Raw genomic sequence first — 18,262 nt, forward strand, 5'->3', positions numbered from 1 at the left:
AGTGGCCATACAAATCTTTAAAAGGCTTCAAACTACGACGTACAACGAATTTGATCTGCTCGAAAACCGGTCTCAAATTACATGCTAAAATACAGTCAAACTCTACCCATTTCTACCGCTTTTACCGCCATATTGAAAATAACGCTACCACAATGCAATGCAATCGGAGTGCGCACACCGCCTGGTGGATAGAGAAGGTAAATGAAATCATCTGGTTTGATTGGCTACTTGGGTGGGCTGAGCGGCTCGCGCAGTCAAAATTAGACATTTTATTCTCAGAAACCTCATGGTTTGTACCTTAGAGCTTCTTCGGAATTTTACTGACAATTATTCCAGCAACGTGCGCCTTAAAGGTAGTCAAAACAAAGAAAACAATTTATTTGCAACAAAGCCAACATTCTAGGATGAAATAATCAGGCCATGGAGGAAATTGTTTTTAACCAAGCTGTATTGGATAAACCTCGATTTCGTTTGGACAAACGAACTGACACAAAAAGCAGTTACTAGCCAGCAGCCAATTGGCCAATATGGCAATTTAATCAAATGACGTTCACTCATGTCAACTCAAGGCAACCCCTGTCACCTGATCAAACTTCGGCTTCCCTTGCTTCATCAAACGTAGTAAGGTTTTCGATAGCTTTCTGCACGCGCTATGTCCTAACACGGCTTGTCTCCAGAATGTCCCTTACTTAAGTTTGTTTAATGTTCATGACTCACCACATTTGACGGTAAACACACAACGAATGAGTTCAAAAACATTTGAACGGTCTCTATAATAGTTTCAAATTTATTATTGCATTGAAGGAACATTTAGATTTCATTCTTCGACATTCTTGTCAAACGCTCAACAGTCGACACTTTCATGACTTTCATTCACATTCGATCTCTACACCACTCACCCAGGATTATAATCTCGCCACGACCAAATGACACAAGAAAGCTAATCAACACGCGTTCCCCCACATCGTATCTTTTGCTTTAAAATGGTTACCTTAAATCTTCCAAGATGACGTTGTTTTGAAAAGAAACAGAAAAAAGCCAACAGCCCAGTCTCGACGCTAATCAGTGCGGTTTGCAAACAACCAAATCTTCAAACAACTGTAATCCTGTGCATATAAAAATTTTAAACTTAAGTCAAACTGAAGTTACTTTTTCAGAAGGAACAAAGGTCAAAGGAAGACTGTTTTGTTATTTCCTTAAATCTCAGCTCGGGTACCAAGCACAGATGAAGTGCTTTCACATCTCGGGTGCTGTCCTTCACGTAACATCGTGTTCAGGATAAGCCCTTATGGCCTGAGATTCCTTCACTTCCGTTAGGGCTCGTGACTCGTGCATGAAAACAGTGAATTCAACTCCCTGTATATGAATAAAAAAGAAAGTAATTTGAAATGTTTATAGAAGTGTTTATGAAGTTTTAAACTAAAGGCGACGGAAGCAGTAAATGGGATAAATGCAGACGACATTGAAAAAATTCAAAGACAAAAATCAAGACAACTTGAAAATAAAATCTAAAGCTCTCTCACAAATAAGATTATCTATCACAAGGCCATAGCGAATGCTCCTTCTAGCTGATAATGGTACAAATAAAATATGTAAGTTATTGAGTTATTTTAAAGAAGCCAAGAGGCGAACGCTGCGATGAGAAGTATCATTCCAGGCGCCCCACCCCCAACCCTCAGCAGTTTGGCCGTGCAAAGGCACTTATCGAAAAAGACGCTACAGTAAAGCAGGCAGGCATGTGTTCGATCGCATACCTTTTGATCTCGAGTCAACTAAAAGCGAAAACAAATCAGCTACCGCGTCTCCTAGTGCGGCTGGTCTTTCACAAACATAACACTTGTAACAGGATATCAGCTACCGTGTCTCCTAGTGCGGCTGGTCTTTCACAAACATAACACTAGTAACAGGATATCAGCTACCGTGTCTCCTTTGTGCGGCTGGTCTTTCACAAACATAACACTAGTAACAGGATAGCAGCTACCGCGTCTCCTAGTGCGGCTGGTCTTTCACAAACATAACACTAATAACAGGATATCAGCTACCGTGTCTCCTAGTGCGGCTGGTCTTTCACAAACATAACACTAGTAACAGGATATCAGCTACCGTGTCTCCTGGTGCGGCTGGTCTTTCACAAACATAACACTAATAACAGGATATCAGCTACCGTGTCTCCTAGTGCGGCTGTTCTTTCACAACCATAACACTAGTAACAGGATATTCCATCGTGATTCATATTATGTTATACCTGAGTAGCTGCTGCTCTTGTAAACGCCACATTTGCTGTGCAAGTTATGGCTTTCAATGAGTCACCAGTACCAAAGATAATCTAAACAACAAAACAACTAAGTGTGAGAAAACGATTTGAAGGTTTATTTTTTCCTGAAATATTCAGTCCTAACTTAAACTTTAAAGGTTACCTTTGATCGTTCCTTAATACTTCCACTTGTTCGCATACTAAGGGACCTAGTTGAAGGATTATCCTCAACAACTGTAACATTTTCAAGGAGAGCCCTGAAAAACACCAACAGTCAGACCAATGTGGACTATCTTCACAAAAGACTGTAATTTCGCCATGTTCAAAAACGATCGTAGTCGCTTGCTCGTGCTCTGTCATCCGTACTCTACACCGTGGTGGTTCCAAAATTTTCAGAAAAATGCATCGCACTTGTTTGGCCTTGTGGGTTAGTATTAGTCAACAATCTGTTAATTACTATATATTACTGGTAAACTTTCGGTTTTCAATCAGACATGTAAAACTTTGTTGGCAGCCTTCCATCCAGGATTTTTTTTTTTTTTTTTACGTCCTTGTTTTGGTATAGTTAACCAGCAATGGCCAGTGAAGGGTAAAACTATCTTTCATCAAAACCTTTTGTTGTCTCTTTTGTTGTCGTCGGAGCTCTTTGTCTTAAAAAACTACTGACAAACCGAGGTTACAGAAAAACAAAACACGCATTGAAAATATGTATCAACAACTCAACTAAAAGTCAGTGTACTTTGTACTTGGTCTGATTTCAATTCAAACAATATACATGTTCATTTACCTGGCCCGCTCCTGTTCGTTATGACCACCAATTGTTTGTAAAATGGCGCTGAAGTCTCTTACTGCTGACTGACATGCAAATAACTTTTTCCCTAAGATGTGTTAATCAATCAAAGAAATGGGTTCATCTTAGTTTTATCAACTGAGTAAATTGGCCACCGTAAAAGAGTTTAAAAACTGACGTTTCGAGCGTTAGCCCTTCGTCAGAGCGAAGGATTCCCAAATTATACCGTTGTACTCTCCTAATGATGCAGCACCTACAGTTTCTTTAGAAACTTACTCCCTTTTTTTAAAGAAATAGGTTGTTATGTTGCAGTAGTGGACATAGGTACAACTTTTGTTTACGAGCATTGACCATTGCACTCCAGGTACACGTAGAATGATGACAGCGCCTATTCTTTTTTACAAAGTCAGCCATCTATCTGGCATTACAAGCACAGGTCATGAAACAATCGCTGACGACAGAGTGGATTCAGGTCGCAGACAGTTTTGACAAATGCTTTACGCCAAACAAATAAAATAGTTTTCAAGACACTCCTTAGTTAATTAGAGAACAAACGGTCACTTGATAAAGGCTTCAAAACATTCACAAATAAGAAACTATTTTGACTTATTAATTCAAGTTACAGAGTGGTGCATATAGTGGACAGCGCAGCTATGGAACTTGGAACTTGGAACTTATACTCCCAAATAGCTAGGCTAACGCTGGGAGATATAGAATAACTGATTAGTAGTGCTAATAATCTACGATAAATTATGTAAAGTCTAAAAGAAACAATAAATGTAAATAGTTCAAAATCTTTTCAGGTGGTTCGGGGTCTTCATGTTCTGAATGTCCCTTATGGCTAATGATTTAAAAGAAGTAATGTTCTCAGCTTGGACTGTTTGAGTTGACAGTTTATTCCATACCCGAACAATTCGTATAAACGGAGAATAACTGTGCGCCAAAACACTTGAGCTATGTCGCAAGTAGTAACAGAATCGGGGGGTGGTGGATTGGGACCTTATTATGTGCCAATAAAACGGGAGCTCAGGTTGTTTGCAATGGAACTTTTAAAGACATTTAAAGCCTGTGAATTTGTTAACCCCACAGCTAAAAAGGCATGGCATCACAAATATAATCACATTAGATGCTTAGAACAGGCTGATGTGACAATTAAGAGAGCCAGTGTATAAGTTCCGCTCTTTGTTAACTGATGCCATGGGTGGCACTCTTAGAAAGATTGTGCCACTAGGGTCTTCAAACCATGACCCTGTATGGAACACAATCTGTTTATTTCACTGCCCTGTTTAAGGAAATAAATACTGTGGCATATTCCCCATATCCATCCACCATACCAGACAGAATATAGAAAACACCCTGCACCTTACTCCCTGGTCAAGTTTTCTAATCAAGAATCTTGCTGGTCCATTAAGACTATAAGGAACCAAATGCTGTTGAGCTGCACACAAAGTACCACCTTACTTTTATGCCAACAAGGATGTTCTCCCTCTCCCTCAGGAAACATACATTGGGAGTGCTATGTAAATGAGTGTACACTTTTGAGGTTGTCTTCAATTACAAGGAAGAAAGTTGAACAGAGAACAACACTTTTACTCCCCCTGAGCCAAAGTTTCTAACTGGTGCTCATTATTCTGGGTTTCTAATCAATTTGAACTTGACTGGTTAGCAAGTACTGATGACAAAAACATCAAAAAGCTATTCCTAGTCAAATGCATATACTTAAGTTAGACCTTTAAAGAAAGCCTTTAACTTTGGAAGTACTGGATTATGCTGTTCTTCTTTTGCTTGTTTGGTCAAAATGGCCTCCTAGAGTAAGTAAATGAGTACAGAAATTCAGCAAATTAACTACAGGTCAGACATAATTTTCATATCTCATGAACTTTAAGCCCACTTTCTGTGTATAACAAAATTACTTATAATAAAAAGAACAAAATGAAAAAATATATTCCATTTGTTGATTGTTGAGGTAACAAAATTGTCTTAAATTGGATAACTTGAGACATCTGCTTAATTCCGTCTTTTAAAAGAGACCTAACAAATCCTTAGGTGAATTATCAGAGTCCATGGCAATCAAAATAATGCAAAAAAATTTAGAATCTTGTACTTAGAACACACTACCAGTACCTTGAAGATGAATCCACAGCCTCCATTGGTCAATGCAGATACATAGGCAATCATGGTGGTGACATCAAGATTAACAGAAGCACTGAATGAAAATCAGACCAATCATTATTTAAGGTACCTTAAATGATCAGGTATACCTTACCCTAAATAATAATAATAATTACTAAATGCCACATCTAGGATACAATAACTTTACAGAGACCTCCCCCCCCCCCCCCATCTAAATAAGGTCTCAGCATCAAACCATCAAAAAAAAAAAAAAAAAAAACACGAGATAACCACTGATTGTAAATTTTAAAAGATGGTTCATTCTATTCAGTGGATATTTTAAAAAATTCCTATTATTTTCTATAACAATTTACATTGGTTTAGCTAGATCTGTAAAAGGTTACATGAAACTTTTTAATAATATGACTTGTGAGTAATATTTAATTGTAAAGAAGCTTTCATTAATTCTTGTTGGTACATATTATTCTTTATTTCACAGTGTGCATCTTTTAGTATTGATAGAGTACCTGCCTCAGAGCAGGCCTTCCTTATTAGCCCTGAAACCTGGATGTTTTCCACCCACAAGGAGGTGGAGGCCTTTAGTAAAGCAAGCTGGTGGTACTGTATGAAAGGGATCTGGCACTGATTAGGTTTTCCAGCTTACTTTTCTTTTCCTCACAGGCCATGCAAGAAACACACTCTAGCCCCAGCACCAATAAGGCGGGTCTCAGTTGCGGTATATGTCCATATCAGAATTCATGTACCACTTCACGTTCTTTCAATTTTTTTATAGTGGTTTTAAGACAAGTCGGCAATTGATGACATCAGTTGCTGACTTCAATTCAAAACCTCAAAAGTTTACACTCATTTACAAAGCACTCCTAATGTATGTTTCCTGAGGGAGAGGGTGAACATCCTTGTTGGCATAAAAGTAAGGTGGTACTTTGTGTGCAGCTCAACAGCATTTGGTTCCTTATAATCTTAATGGACCAGCAAGATTCTTGATTAGAAAATTTGACCAGGGAGTAAGATTGGTGGTGCAGGGTGTTTTCTATATTCTGTCTGGTATGGTGGATATGGGCAATATGCCACAATTTCCTCGGCTATTTATTTCCAGGGCAGCGGAATGAATGAATCATGTCCCCTACAGGGTCAAGGTTGGAAGACCCTAGGGGCACAATCTTCCTAAGGGTTCCAACCCCTGTTCTGCCAGCTTCTTGATAGCATGTCCCTAGTTACTCTGGTCAAAATAATCACATTTTGGCCCCTACTGAATTGCCCACTTCAAAACATTTTGAAACCCCCGTTGTTCACTAGTCAAGAATATATTGAATGAAATTGCTTATTGACTGAAATTGGACCCAACCCAATTCAATTACCATGATTATAAATTTCCTTGTATTATAGCTTCATCTTAGTTTTAAACTGTTCAAGTAAACTTATAAATATGCATAAGGAGACACAGAATATTTATGCCACGATGATATCATTTACCAACCATTCAAATTCATAAAATTCAGCAGGAAGCCTGTTATCAGTAAATGTGTCATCATTACATGTACCAGCCAAAGCACCTTTCTCGGGGTCTGGTAAAAGTTTTCCTTTGACACAAATACCCATGCTTCTCAAAGCTTCTAATAAATGAGAATATTAGAACAAACTGTTGTCAGTTGTAATCATAAATTGAAGAGTTTGCATCCATTAATATCAAACAAATGGAATATCAAACAAATGAAAAGTACTCTATCCTATGCCACATCATCCTCGGAGACCCAGGGGCTCGATTTCAAGTTAAGAGCAGAAGAGCCCCTGGGGACATTGTCTTACAAGACTATAGTTCCAAACGGTCGCAGTCGTTCTGGCATGTGATTGGTGCCAGAAAATCTTTGTTTTTTTCTGCCCAATCAGAGTGAAGTGTGCTTTAACACGCACATGTACTAGAAGCTCAGTTGCTCGCTTTGGTTTGGGCCGTGCGAAAGAGCCTTGCTCGAGGTGAAAAGTGTCAGTCTCAGCACACAATGTAAGAGGAATCGATCAGATTGTCCGCAAAAATCTCACCAGAAATTATACTGAATACTTTCGCAGGTATCAAAGAGAATGTGTATAAAAGTTTGCGAGGTTCTTATAAAACACGATGGTTGCAGGCGTTGATATGTCGCTTTAAACGTTAAACGAGATGTAAGCTTAAATCTTTCTAGATTTTTTTGTACAATTTTCTGTGACTGAAACTTTTCCGATCTCGTGAAGTTATTTCGTCGCACGGGCCACGCAGGTATGTCGAGCAACTGGCGCTTATGCTTATGTAGCTTTCTGTGTGCGCCAATTAACAAATGGCAAACACCACAGCGTACACTATTGAGTTATGGATGCAGGCGGGAGGTTGCTAAGCATGAAAGAAGCGTAAGAGTCGCTCGAGGCAATAGCCGAGAGCAACTCTAGCTTCTTGAGTTCTTAGCAAACCTTCCAAGTGCATCCATAACTCAGTAGTGTACGCTGTGGTGTTTACCATTTGTTTTATAACATAACATTGACACATTGTAGCTAAAGAGTTCCCTTTTATTTAACAAATCTTACGTGACCAGAAAAAAACAAGCGTGCATGGAAAACTAGTCTTTGCATATGCTCACGTCAGCAGCATACACCCATGGGTAAATGGGGGACGCTAAATTGACCAATCAGAGCACGTGCTTTACTTTGGTTATGTTATAAAATCTAATCTTTGCTTTGTAGTAAAGTCTTTCTCAATCTGGCCAAAGTTGCAGAGAACGTCAAGTTTGTGGATGACCTCCAGCAAGCACTTACAGAAAGCTTAGCTGTGTTTCCGGCTATAGCTAATTGAAATCTGAACAAAAACTAATTATCAAGAACATCGTGGGAAGGAGAGATGTTTTCAAACAGTTACCGAAGGGGTTTGGAAAGAGTTTAATCTTTCAACTGCTGCCTAGAGTGTTCAAATTCTTGAGCTCGAAAGGCCACGGATTCTCTTCTACTTGGTCATTGCTAATTCACCTCATTTGTCGCTTGTTGAAGACCAAGTTAAATACCTTTGATCATTGGGAATCGATGCTGCTTTCATTAGGGAAAACAAAACCAAAGATAAAGAAATATTGGATGGAAAAGGTGGGTTTGCTTTATTGTAAATGTCAGCTTAGTACAGGGTTATCTACCCACATCTAATAAACAAAAGTTTCCACGCTTAGCTTATCTTTTTTTTTTCAGGCGAAGATTAGATTAGATTTTGGCACGAGCAGAAAGCTGCGTAAGCGCCAGTTGCTCGCCATACCTGCGTGGCCCATGCGATGAAATAGCCTCACAGGATTGAAAAAGTTTCAGTTACAACAAATTATACAAAAAACTCTACACTGGTAGAAAGATTTAAGCTTACATCTCATCTAACGTTTAAAGTGACATATCAATGCTTGCAACCATTATGTTTTATGCGAACCTAGCAAACTTTTAAACATGTTCTCTTTTGATACCTGCAAAAGTATTCAGTATAATTTCCGGTAAGATTTTCGCGGACAATCTGATCGATTTCTCTTACATTGTGTGCTGAGACTGAAACTTTTCACCACGGGCAAAGCTTCATCGCACAGCTCAAACAAACAGTGAGCAACAGAGCTTCTTGTATATGTCCGTATTAAAACACATGAAAGGACTCCAAAGCACACTTTACTCTGATTGGGCAGAAAAAAAAACAAAGATTTTCTGGCACCAATCAGATGCCAGAATGACTGCGACCGTTTGGAACTAGTCTTGTAAGACAATGTCCCCAGGGGCTCTTCTGCCCTTAACTTGAAATCAACTCACAGCCCCTGGGTCTCCAAGGATGATGCCACATCAAACTATTTCAAAATTAAATCAGTTCATAATCATTTTATTATTTTAAAATGTAAACTCACTTGCCAGAGATTCTGTGATGCCCTGACAACATGAAATTATAACAACTGGAGGTGAATAATTTACAGGGTGTTGCTTGCTTGCTTCTAATAACTCCTGAAAAAGAAATAGTATGACACCAGTATGATATTATCTGACTCAATTGATGTATCAGTGATGCATCACAATGAACAACTTCAGCCAAATGTAAAGCATATGATTGTATCTAACAATTACTACAGTGCGCACCTTTGCTTGGTGGATAATGTCTTTTTCACCAAAGTTTCCTTGCCCTACAAAATATATATGTACATACCAATAAGTACTAATAAGTAATAATAAGTACAACATTGTGCCAAAACGGAAAGAGCAAAATTCGGCAAAACTTGCTTTTCCCTAGGAAAATGATAATGTTAGTATCTGCAAGAATTAAATGAAAGTTGATTGTACAAAGAAAAAAGTCAGATGGTAAATTTTAAGTTTGGTCATGAAAAAATCAAAATCAATTCATTTACAAATATACTAATCATGATTATTTAACAAAAATATACCTTGCCATGTCCTGTGTAATGCAGAAGCATTTCTTGCAGTAACCTTAATCCAACAACAGCCACTTTTGCAAACAATATCCACAGTACAACTTAACTGTATTGACTTGTTGCCCACAAAAGAAAATGGCTTGAACACAGCAGTAACATTGCCTTCACTTTCCACAGTCTCTAACACAGCTTCGAGGAATGAAAGATTGGTGCTTTTGATGTGCGGGTGCTTCAATGTCAGCTCAGAGCTTTTTAACTGAGAAATTTTTTAAAAGTATTCTTAGTCTTATTACATGGATCAATAAATCAATGAGATCTCTCTAGTTTGTCTTGAAGTATTCGATCACAACACATCAAGCGTACTGTGTGTGACTTTTGGGGTGTAAAGTTCATTAAAGGCAATAACTAACATATTAAGTTTGAATTTCAAGCGTATGTGTGGGCCATTAAGAAAAGGACAAATTTAAAAAATAAATAAATAAGAAAAGATTTAGAAGGGTAATAAAAGCAAGGAATAAAACATGTGAAGTCTCTATACCTATTTTCCGTAGCCGCTTTGTTGCCAATGGTTGTTTTAACACTGTTTTGGCAACTTGCTTTATAATGCGTGTGGTGTCACCAGTCAACTGTAAAATAGGAAAAATTTTAAAAAAATTAAGCAAAAAATTAAAAGGAAAATAAAAGCGAGGAATATATCATGAAATCTCCTTTCCTTTCTTCCGTGGCTGCTTTGTGGTGTACGGTCCATTAAATGCTGTTTTGGCAGCTTTTTTTGTGATGCATGTGGTGTTACAAGTCAACTGTGTATAAAAAAACTCAAGGCTGGAAAGTTCAACCGGTCCCGAACACCAATGTCGCCACTCGAAGGCCAATAAATTCCACATAATTCAACCGATCTCCCTCAAATTTTCATACACGAGAGCACTTAGCTACTACTTACCTGTTCCAGCGGCAAAAGTTTCCAAATTCCGCTGCATCAATCTGAGGGCCGCTCTGTTTTACCATCCACTCTGGCTAAATTGCTTTGTAGGTACACATAATCCTTTTGCCCTTACTACAGGATTCAAATATCAAAGCGCATTGGGTTGAACTACACGTATAACTCCCAAGACAGTGTTGTTTGACAACAGGGCAAACTTCACAACCTTCCTAGCGATCCCCTGGAGAGTCTTTTATTTGGTTAGATACACTTTGATATTTGAATCCCATAGTTAAGGGCAAAAGGATTACGTGTACCTACAGAGCAATTTAGCCAGAATGGATGGTAAAATGGAGCGGCTCACCAATTAATGCAGTGGAAGTTGCCAACTTTTGCCACTGGAATGGGTAGGTAGTAGCTAAGCGCTCTCTCAGGCGGAAATTTGAGGGAGATCGGTTGACTTTTGTGGAATTTATCGGCCTTCGAATGGTGACGGTTGGTGTTCGGGACCGGCTGAAGTTTCCAGCCTTGAGTTTTTTTATACACAGTTGACTGGTAGCACCACACGTGTTACAAAGAAAGTCGCCAAAACAGCATTAAATGGACCGTAAATGACAAAGCAGCTATGGAAGAAGGAAAGGAGACTTCATACGATATATACCTCGCTTTTATTTTTCTTTTTGATTTTTTCTTAATTTTTTTATAATTTTTCCTATTTTACAGTTGACTGGTGACACTGCATGCATCACAAAGCAAGTCGCCAAAACAGCATTAAAACGACCATTGGCAACAAAGTGGCCACGGAAAAAAGGTAAGGAGACTTCACATGTTTTATTCCTCTTATTTTTTTTTTAATTTGTCCTTTTTTTAATGGCTCACACGTACACTTGAAATTCAATCTTAATAAGTTAGTTATTGCCGTTTATGAACTTTACACCCCAAAGTCACACACAATACACTTGGGCTGCCTGTAATCTCCTCTCAAAGCTAAGTTTAGTCTCATAGATAGGCAGGTAGATAGATCATAGATATAGATATACTGTGTAGACATAGATAAAGATATAGCTGTAGATAGATAGATAGATAAATGACCTTTACTTCAACACAATTAGCAACATATTACATATTAAAAAGTAGTTTATCAATTATATATTAAATGACTAATTTTTGGCCGCGTAGTTGAGGTGGTGACAGCAACGAATCACATTGTCAGTCTCTACAGGTCTGTGTAAGTTGGGTGAATATTTTTCGACCCCCAAAAAATTCTTGAAAATAACCATACACGGGACAATCACTGATTTAAGCTTATCTTACCAATGGTAATTTCATTTAAAAAAAACCATCTCCAGACAATTTCCTGAGACAGTTGGCAGTCAATACTCACGGATGTTAAGAATTTCAACTCTGCTAATAGCTTTCTCTGTAGCTTCGTCAATCCTTCTATTGTTTTCTCTAGTGTATTGCACCTATACAACATTTCATGTATTTTGTCTATCCTCTCTGATACTAACTTCTCTGGAAACACTTTCTCCGCCATTTTGACCAATGATAACCGTTAGCAGACTGGAATCTAGAGATCAAGAAACTTCTGGAAAATCAGTACACTGGAACAATGGAATATTGGAACACTAGAAAGGAACGAATCCTACCGTTTCCTCACGGAACAAAGCCGATGTTACACTTCAAGGTTTCAGATCTTTTTCCCTTAATCAGGAGACAAAACTATGCTTTCAGAGAACTCATATCAACGCAACGTGGGTGGCAGGAGGAGAAATTTGTATACTGAAATATTTAATGGGCTTATAATATCTAGTGTGGCGAAACAAGGATCTTTGAAACTTTCAGCACGGAGGAATTCAATTTTTTAGATGACATTTCCAAAATTTGTGGTGGTGATTTGCAAGTACATCCATGGTAATGGCATGATGTGGGGCGGGTGAGGTTTGCTTTTCGAGTCGACTGAAGTATACTTTAAGCGCTTTGAGCGAGCAACTGTTTTTTAATCGTTATCTTGATTATTAAATTCTGTGTATTGATAAACAAGTGTGTTTACTTAATAACTCCGCCTACCTCGCCCACTCAGCGGGAGACGTGGTCGCCTGATGGCACTGCCCTAGAATCCGGGTCTTTGCGTAACCTGCTAAGGACTGGCGTATCATCCACAGGTAGTAACTCCAGCTGAATGGAACACTTGGCTCGAATGCAGAGTTTTCCTCTTCCTCCCTCCCTCTTAAGAGTAGAAGGCCTTGGGTTATGTTCTCACAGTACCAATTTAACATTCTACTTAGTATCGTTGAATGTTGATTTTGTTTTTTTTTTTTTTGAGGCGATATTGTTACTTCAGGGCCATTACTATATTTCATAGTCATTCAATTTAAAAAACCGAACAAACACAACATACCTGATAGATGTTGTAAATGCAGGGGACTGGGTAAACGTAACGTTTGGTTGATATCGTTGAGCCTGTTGCGAAGCGACGCTTGATCTGTAGCAAAACCACGTCTGACTCGTTGGATCGACATCGACATGTGGTGGAACGACTTTGTGCTGAAACGACCTTATAACCGAAGACTGGTGAAAACTATCGCTACACGTTTTTATTTATCAGCATAACGAAGTCAATGAAACCACCATTGGGCCAAGAAAATTTCGTAGAAATAAGGTGATGGAGTCTTTGAAAGCCTTTTCAACTTTCAATAATTTTTTTGGGATGACGAGATGACTTTTAGACAGATGGTAGCAATCATTGGGCAACAGTTCTCCCTCCCCTTCCCCTTCCCCCCCACCATCCCCTCCTCTTCCCCTCACCATCCCATCCCCTCCCCTCCCCCCACAATCCCCTGTCGTAAAAAAGAGGGAAAAAATTGAAAGAGGAATAATAAGAAATAATTCAAATAAAAATATTTTTATTTCTGTTACATTGAAGATATAGCTTATTGTATTCAATGTTAAGATATTGGTATTGCGGGGGTAAATATCATGAACTGGTATCAAGATATCGATATTGATGCCTCCAATTTTTTTCCTTTTTTAGCTCTAGATAATTTTTAGATGCCACATTTAGACGTGTAGTCATCTTAAGTCGGTTCATAAAATCTTGCTCCTTGGTCAGGAATTCCCTGATGGCCACTGATGCTGTTAAATATCCGTGTCCTCCAAAACATGTATTTTAACGAGTGAGCCATTAAGATAATAATGTTCTACACTTCCAATCTCTTGAATTTGAAGAATACGAAACAGTACATCTTCCGTGGCTATCTGATTCTTCTTTTCTATTGAATGGTTTTGATAAAGTCCTTCTAGCTTTTTCTTGTACAACAAAAGTTTAGCGCACTTTTCCTGCTGGTCATATTTACGACTTGTAAACCTTGCTAGAAGAACAAAACACCTTGCCTTCTCATGCATGGTCTGCTTCATGCTTCATGCATATAGGAGTTTTAATGTCTGTTCCATGTACTTGTAATCGATGATGCTTGTCAGAGTTTGCCGCTTTTAAGATAGATAAAAATTATGACATTAGTCCTTTCATGTTTCTGACTGATTTCTGAATAAAATTTGTGACGAACACTGGGCCCAACTGTAATTTAACATCAGTTATGTGGATGAGACGAACGGTGAGTGATTATAGGATCACTGAAATTTGTTCTGTAGTAAGAGTAACTTCTACGCGAGACAGTTGAGATTTTAAGTTCAGTCTAACTAAATTGCAGTTGGTCGAGGAATGAAGTGCTTGTGAATCCTTGGAGAGCTTCCGCACATTTGAAATCAAATGTAGAGATGCTGTGAGATCACCCTACCGGGATCGCCTGCTTTTTAAAGGTTTTCAGCTTTCTCTCATGTTAATGACGATGTAAGCCAATTTGGGGTAAAACGAAAATAGATTCAACCTTGAGCAAATAGTACTCACTTCCTTCTATTATTCTGTCCTCCAGTTGGTCTTCATTTGAATTTGAGGACTTGTGATGGTTCTACCAAAATATCACTAACAATATAATAGTAACTGGAATTTGATGTATGTGCGGAACTCATGATGGAACTGATAACGTCCGTCGACTTGATTGGATTTTCCAGTCACAGCTGTATTATGAACTAGGCAAAAATATAGCAGAATCCCCTCGATTGGCATCCGGCCTTAACACCCCCCCCCCCCCCACTAAATTCCATCCTCATTCATCTAGTTTACAGAAAAACTGAAAGATATCCAAAAATTTTAAACTTAGAGGGCCTTCCGTACGTTAATGATTCCGTGAACTAGTACCGAACTAGTATATTAGTAACCATGTTATGAATGTGGTCCTGGAAAGGAACTGTTATAGTCTGTTGTCAGTGTTATAGAGTGACGCTTCGACAACCTGTGCGGAGGTCATTGTTAGAGTGTAAGATACGGTGGCCCAGAAGGCTCAACGCAAACAAAAAATATACTGCAGCAAATAAAAAATATACTGCAGCAACTAAAAAATATACTGCAGCAAATAGAAAAATCAAAACGCAAAGAAAAAAAGTACCGCAGCAAATAAAAAATGCAACGCAAACAAAAAATACTGCAGCAAATAAAACATGCAACGCAAACAAAAAAAAAAAGAAAACGCAAACAAAAAAAGTTGGAACGCAACGCCAAGGAAGACTGGGTAATAGTTCTTAGTTTCCCGCCAACACTCGTTCCATCCTTTGCTTGTTCACCTTTCCGAAACCATGTTTTGCAGCGAACTTATGACATTACCATGCTGCTCCTTTAAAAAATCGATGATAACTCTATTTTCATACCCTTGATGAAAGTAATCTTCTATAATCCAACGCAGATCGCTTTCGTCCACAGCCAAAAGCAAGTTCCAGTTCATGCTGTTTTGGCGGGAAACTAAGAACTATTACCCAGTCTTCCTTGGCGCTGCGTTCCAATTTTTTTTGTTTGCGTTTTCTTTTTTTGTTTTGTTTGCGTTGCATATTTTATTTGCTGCAGTGTTTTTTGTTTGCGTTGCATTTTTTTATTTGCTGCGGTACTTTTTTCTTTGCGTTCTGATTTTTTTATTTGCTGCAGTATATTTTTATTTGCTGCAGTATATTTTTTATTTGCTGCAGTATATTTTTTGTTTGCGTTGAGCCTTCTGGGCCACCGTATAAATCAGGTAGTTTTCTTTCATAACTTACAATTGTTCTAAATTTTCTCTGAATTAGTCTGCTTGAATAATTATAAAATTTATAAAACCAGTACATATTGGAATTATCTTCAATACTGCTTGTGCATCTCTCTGCATGGCGTAGCTCTTTTATATTTACTACCAGATTACTATCAGAAGGAATTTCAAGAATTTCGATGCGGAAAGATACAACGAAGATCTTGCCTTTATACCTTTCCATGTTGCAAACACCTTTGAAGACATCGATGATGTATACTGGGCATGGGAAAAACTTCTAACAGACGTACTTGACGATCATGCTCCCCTAGTACAGAGGAAATCAGTTAAACCTAAGCCACCCTACTTTAATTCTGAAGTGATGGCCGCTATTCGATGTAGGAATAAATTCAGACGAACATATTACACTACCAAGGAACCAAGCGATTGGGAAAAATATCGTCAACAAAGAAATCGTGTCGTAAACCTGAGAAGAAGGGCCATTAAGAAATACTTTGCCAAGTAATGAAGTGCATCTACCGGAAATCCTTCGGAATTTTGGAGCGTGTTTAAACCATTCTTGTTCTCCAGGAAAAGTCAGATATCTGAGTCTATTCAGTTAGTGGAAAGCGAAAACATCATCATATCCTTAATGATCATTTTCTCAGCATAAGCGCACTGGCCTCGCCTGATCCGAAAAATCCCCCCAGTATTTCCACTATCGTGAACAACGTTTCTTCTACTGTTGTCTTTAACTTCACCTCAGTAACCGAATCCACGATAGCAGACTTGTTAAAGTCACTTAACATCAGAAAAGCTACCGGGTGTGATTTAATACCTCCTAGGGCTTTGAAAGAAGGTTATCCCAGTCTCAGCCATGCACCCGATTTGTTCTCTGATCAACCAACTGATTATGAGAAAGGAGATACCCAGCACCTGGAAACATGGGGAAGTTTTACCGTCCTTCAAAAGTGGTGATGTAATGGACAAAAGAAAATATCGACCAGTCACTATTCTGCCTGTAATTAGCAAAGTGTTTGAAAAGAGTTTATGTCCTCAGTTAACCTCTTACTTTGAAACTATCTTCCCAGCCACCCTAACTACCTACCGAAAGAACCACAGCTGCTGTACTACCTTGCTGAGACTGACTGAAGACTGGAAAACTGAACTAGATTCAAACAACATTGTTGGAACGACATTAATTGACCTCAGCAAAGCCTTTGATCGCCTCCCTCACAATCTACTACTTGAAAAGCTTGCAGCGTACGGTGTCAGCCCAGAAAGCCTAGAGCTACTGGCAAACTATCTGAAAGACAGAACACAATGTGTTAGGCTAAATGTCATTCGTTCACGCACCGAAAAGATAAGGTCAGGTGTTCCACAATGGTCTGTATTAGGCCCGCAGCTATTCAACATTTTTATAAACGACTTGTTCTACAACATTAAGAAAGCCAAACTATCCGCTTATGCAGACGACAAACAACTTTACTGTAGTAACGCAAACGCGAGAATTGTACAGAGGATCCTAAATTCTGAACTAGCTGTAGTTTCAAGCTGGATAAAGGACAACGGCCTACTTCTAAATGCTAAGAAATGTGAATCCTTGGTCTTCACAAAATCAAACCTCCAACGTAACCAAGCAAAGAAAGACAAAATCAGCTTCATGATTGATGGAACATCTAGACAACCCTCTACCACCTGCAAACTCCTGGGCGTGCTTATAGATGACCGGCTGAATGTCAACAATTACGTAGCTTCACTATGCAAGAAGATTAGCAAGCAAATTGCAATCATATGCCGGTTTAGAAAACTTCTTAGCTTTCAAACCAGGCTTACACTATATAAGGCTTACATTCTTCCTCACTTTACCTATTGTTCCACAGTGTGGATGAACTGTGGAAAAACAACATTGGCTAAACTTGAAAAACTCAACGAGCGTGCTTTAAGATCAGTCCTTAACAACAGCACTAGTACCTATAGTACTCTACTTGAAACAGTAAATATGCCTACATTGCACAACAGAAGAGTCCAGGATGTGTGCATTCTTATTTATAAAGTTAGTCACGGGACAACATCAAATCCACTTCGTACTCTGCTGACGCTTAGAAACAACTCTCACAACCTACGTGGCGAAATGATTTTTGTACAACCCAGAGTCAACACTACTAAGCATGGGCTAAATAATTTCAGGTACTTTGGTCCAAAAATCTGGAACTCTTTAAATAATGACTTAAGAACTTCACGAACACTAAAAGAGTTTGTAACACGCATCAGGAAAATTACTGTTGACGTATGTAATTGTACCCTTTGTAACTCTTAAACTTAATGTAATTTTTACTCTGGATGTAGTTTTAGTAGCCTATCTTTTCAGTAGCATGTATATAGTTATATTAGTGTATTTAATAATGTTATTAATTGGTTGATTAATTAATTAATTAATTAGTTAACCTTATATTTACTTATTATCTCTGAATTTTTATTGTAAACTTTTTAGTATTATATTTCATTTATTTTCTACTCGATTCATTAGCTATCTGAGCTAGGTGCCTGACAAGCTCCATAAATTTCGAGTATAAATAAATCTACATCTACATCTACATCACTGGCTTAAACGCCTCCCCAATCTCAATCCCAAACCCACGACATTGTAAGCCCCAA

The 18,262-nt window shown here is 38.4% G+C and overlaps 1 protein-coding gene and 1 long non-coding RNA gene across 2 annotated transcripts; both read right to left on the minus strand.

The window, feature by feature from the left end:
- Positions 1-773: 773 nt before the first annotated feature.
- LOC111321506 (UPF0415 protein C7orf25 homolog) lies at positions 774-12,060 on the minus strand. Its single transcript, XM_088730827.1, has 11 exons — positions 11,878-12,060; positions 9,587-9,830; positions 9,285-9,328; positions 9,059-9,152; positions 6,655-6,790; positions 5,169-5,250; positions 4,775-4,850; positions 3,042-3,132; positions 2,418-2,511; positions 2,246-2,326; positions 774-1,356 (listed from the first exon to the last, which is right to left on the minus strand). The coding sequence occupies exons 1-11, from the start codon at positions 12,028-12,030 to the stop codon at positions 1,258-1,260; spliced, it is 1,194 nt and encodes a 397-aa protein (XP_088586953.1). The 5' UTR covers positions 12,031-12,060; the 3' UTR covers positions 774-1,257.
- A 1,322-nt stretch (positions 12,061-13,382) lies between these two features.
- LOC111321544 (uncharacterized) lies at positions 13,383-14,534 on the minus strand. Its single transcript, XR_002693989.2, has 2 exons — positions 14,401-14,534; positions 13,383-13,982 (listed from the first exon to the last, which is right to left on the minus strand). It is a non-coding gene; the product is annotated as an uncharacterized LOC111321544 (long non-coding RNA).
- Between the last annotated feature and the right edge of the window lie 3,728 nt (positions 14,535-18,262).

This window comes from Stylophora pistillata, chromosome 8 (genome assembly GCF_964205215.1).
Source record: "Stylophora pistillata chromosome 8, jaStyPist1.2, whole genome shotgun sequence".
In the NCBI taxonomy this organism is placed as follows: domain Eukaryota; kingdom Metazoa; phylum Cnidaria; class Anthozoa; order Scleractinia; family Pocilloporidae; genus Stylophora; species Stylophora pistillata.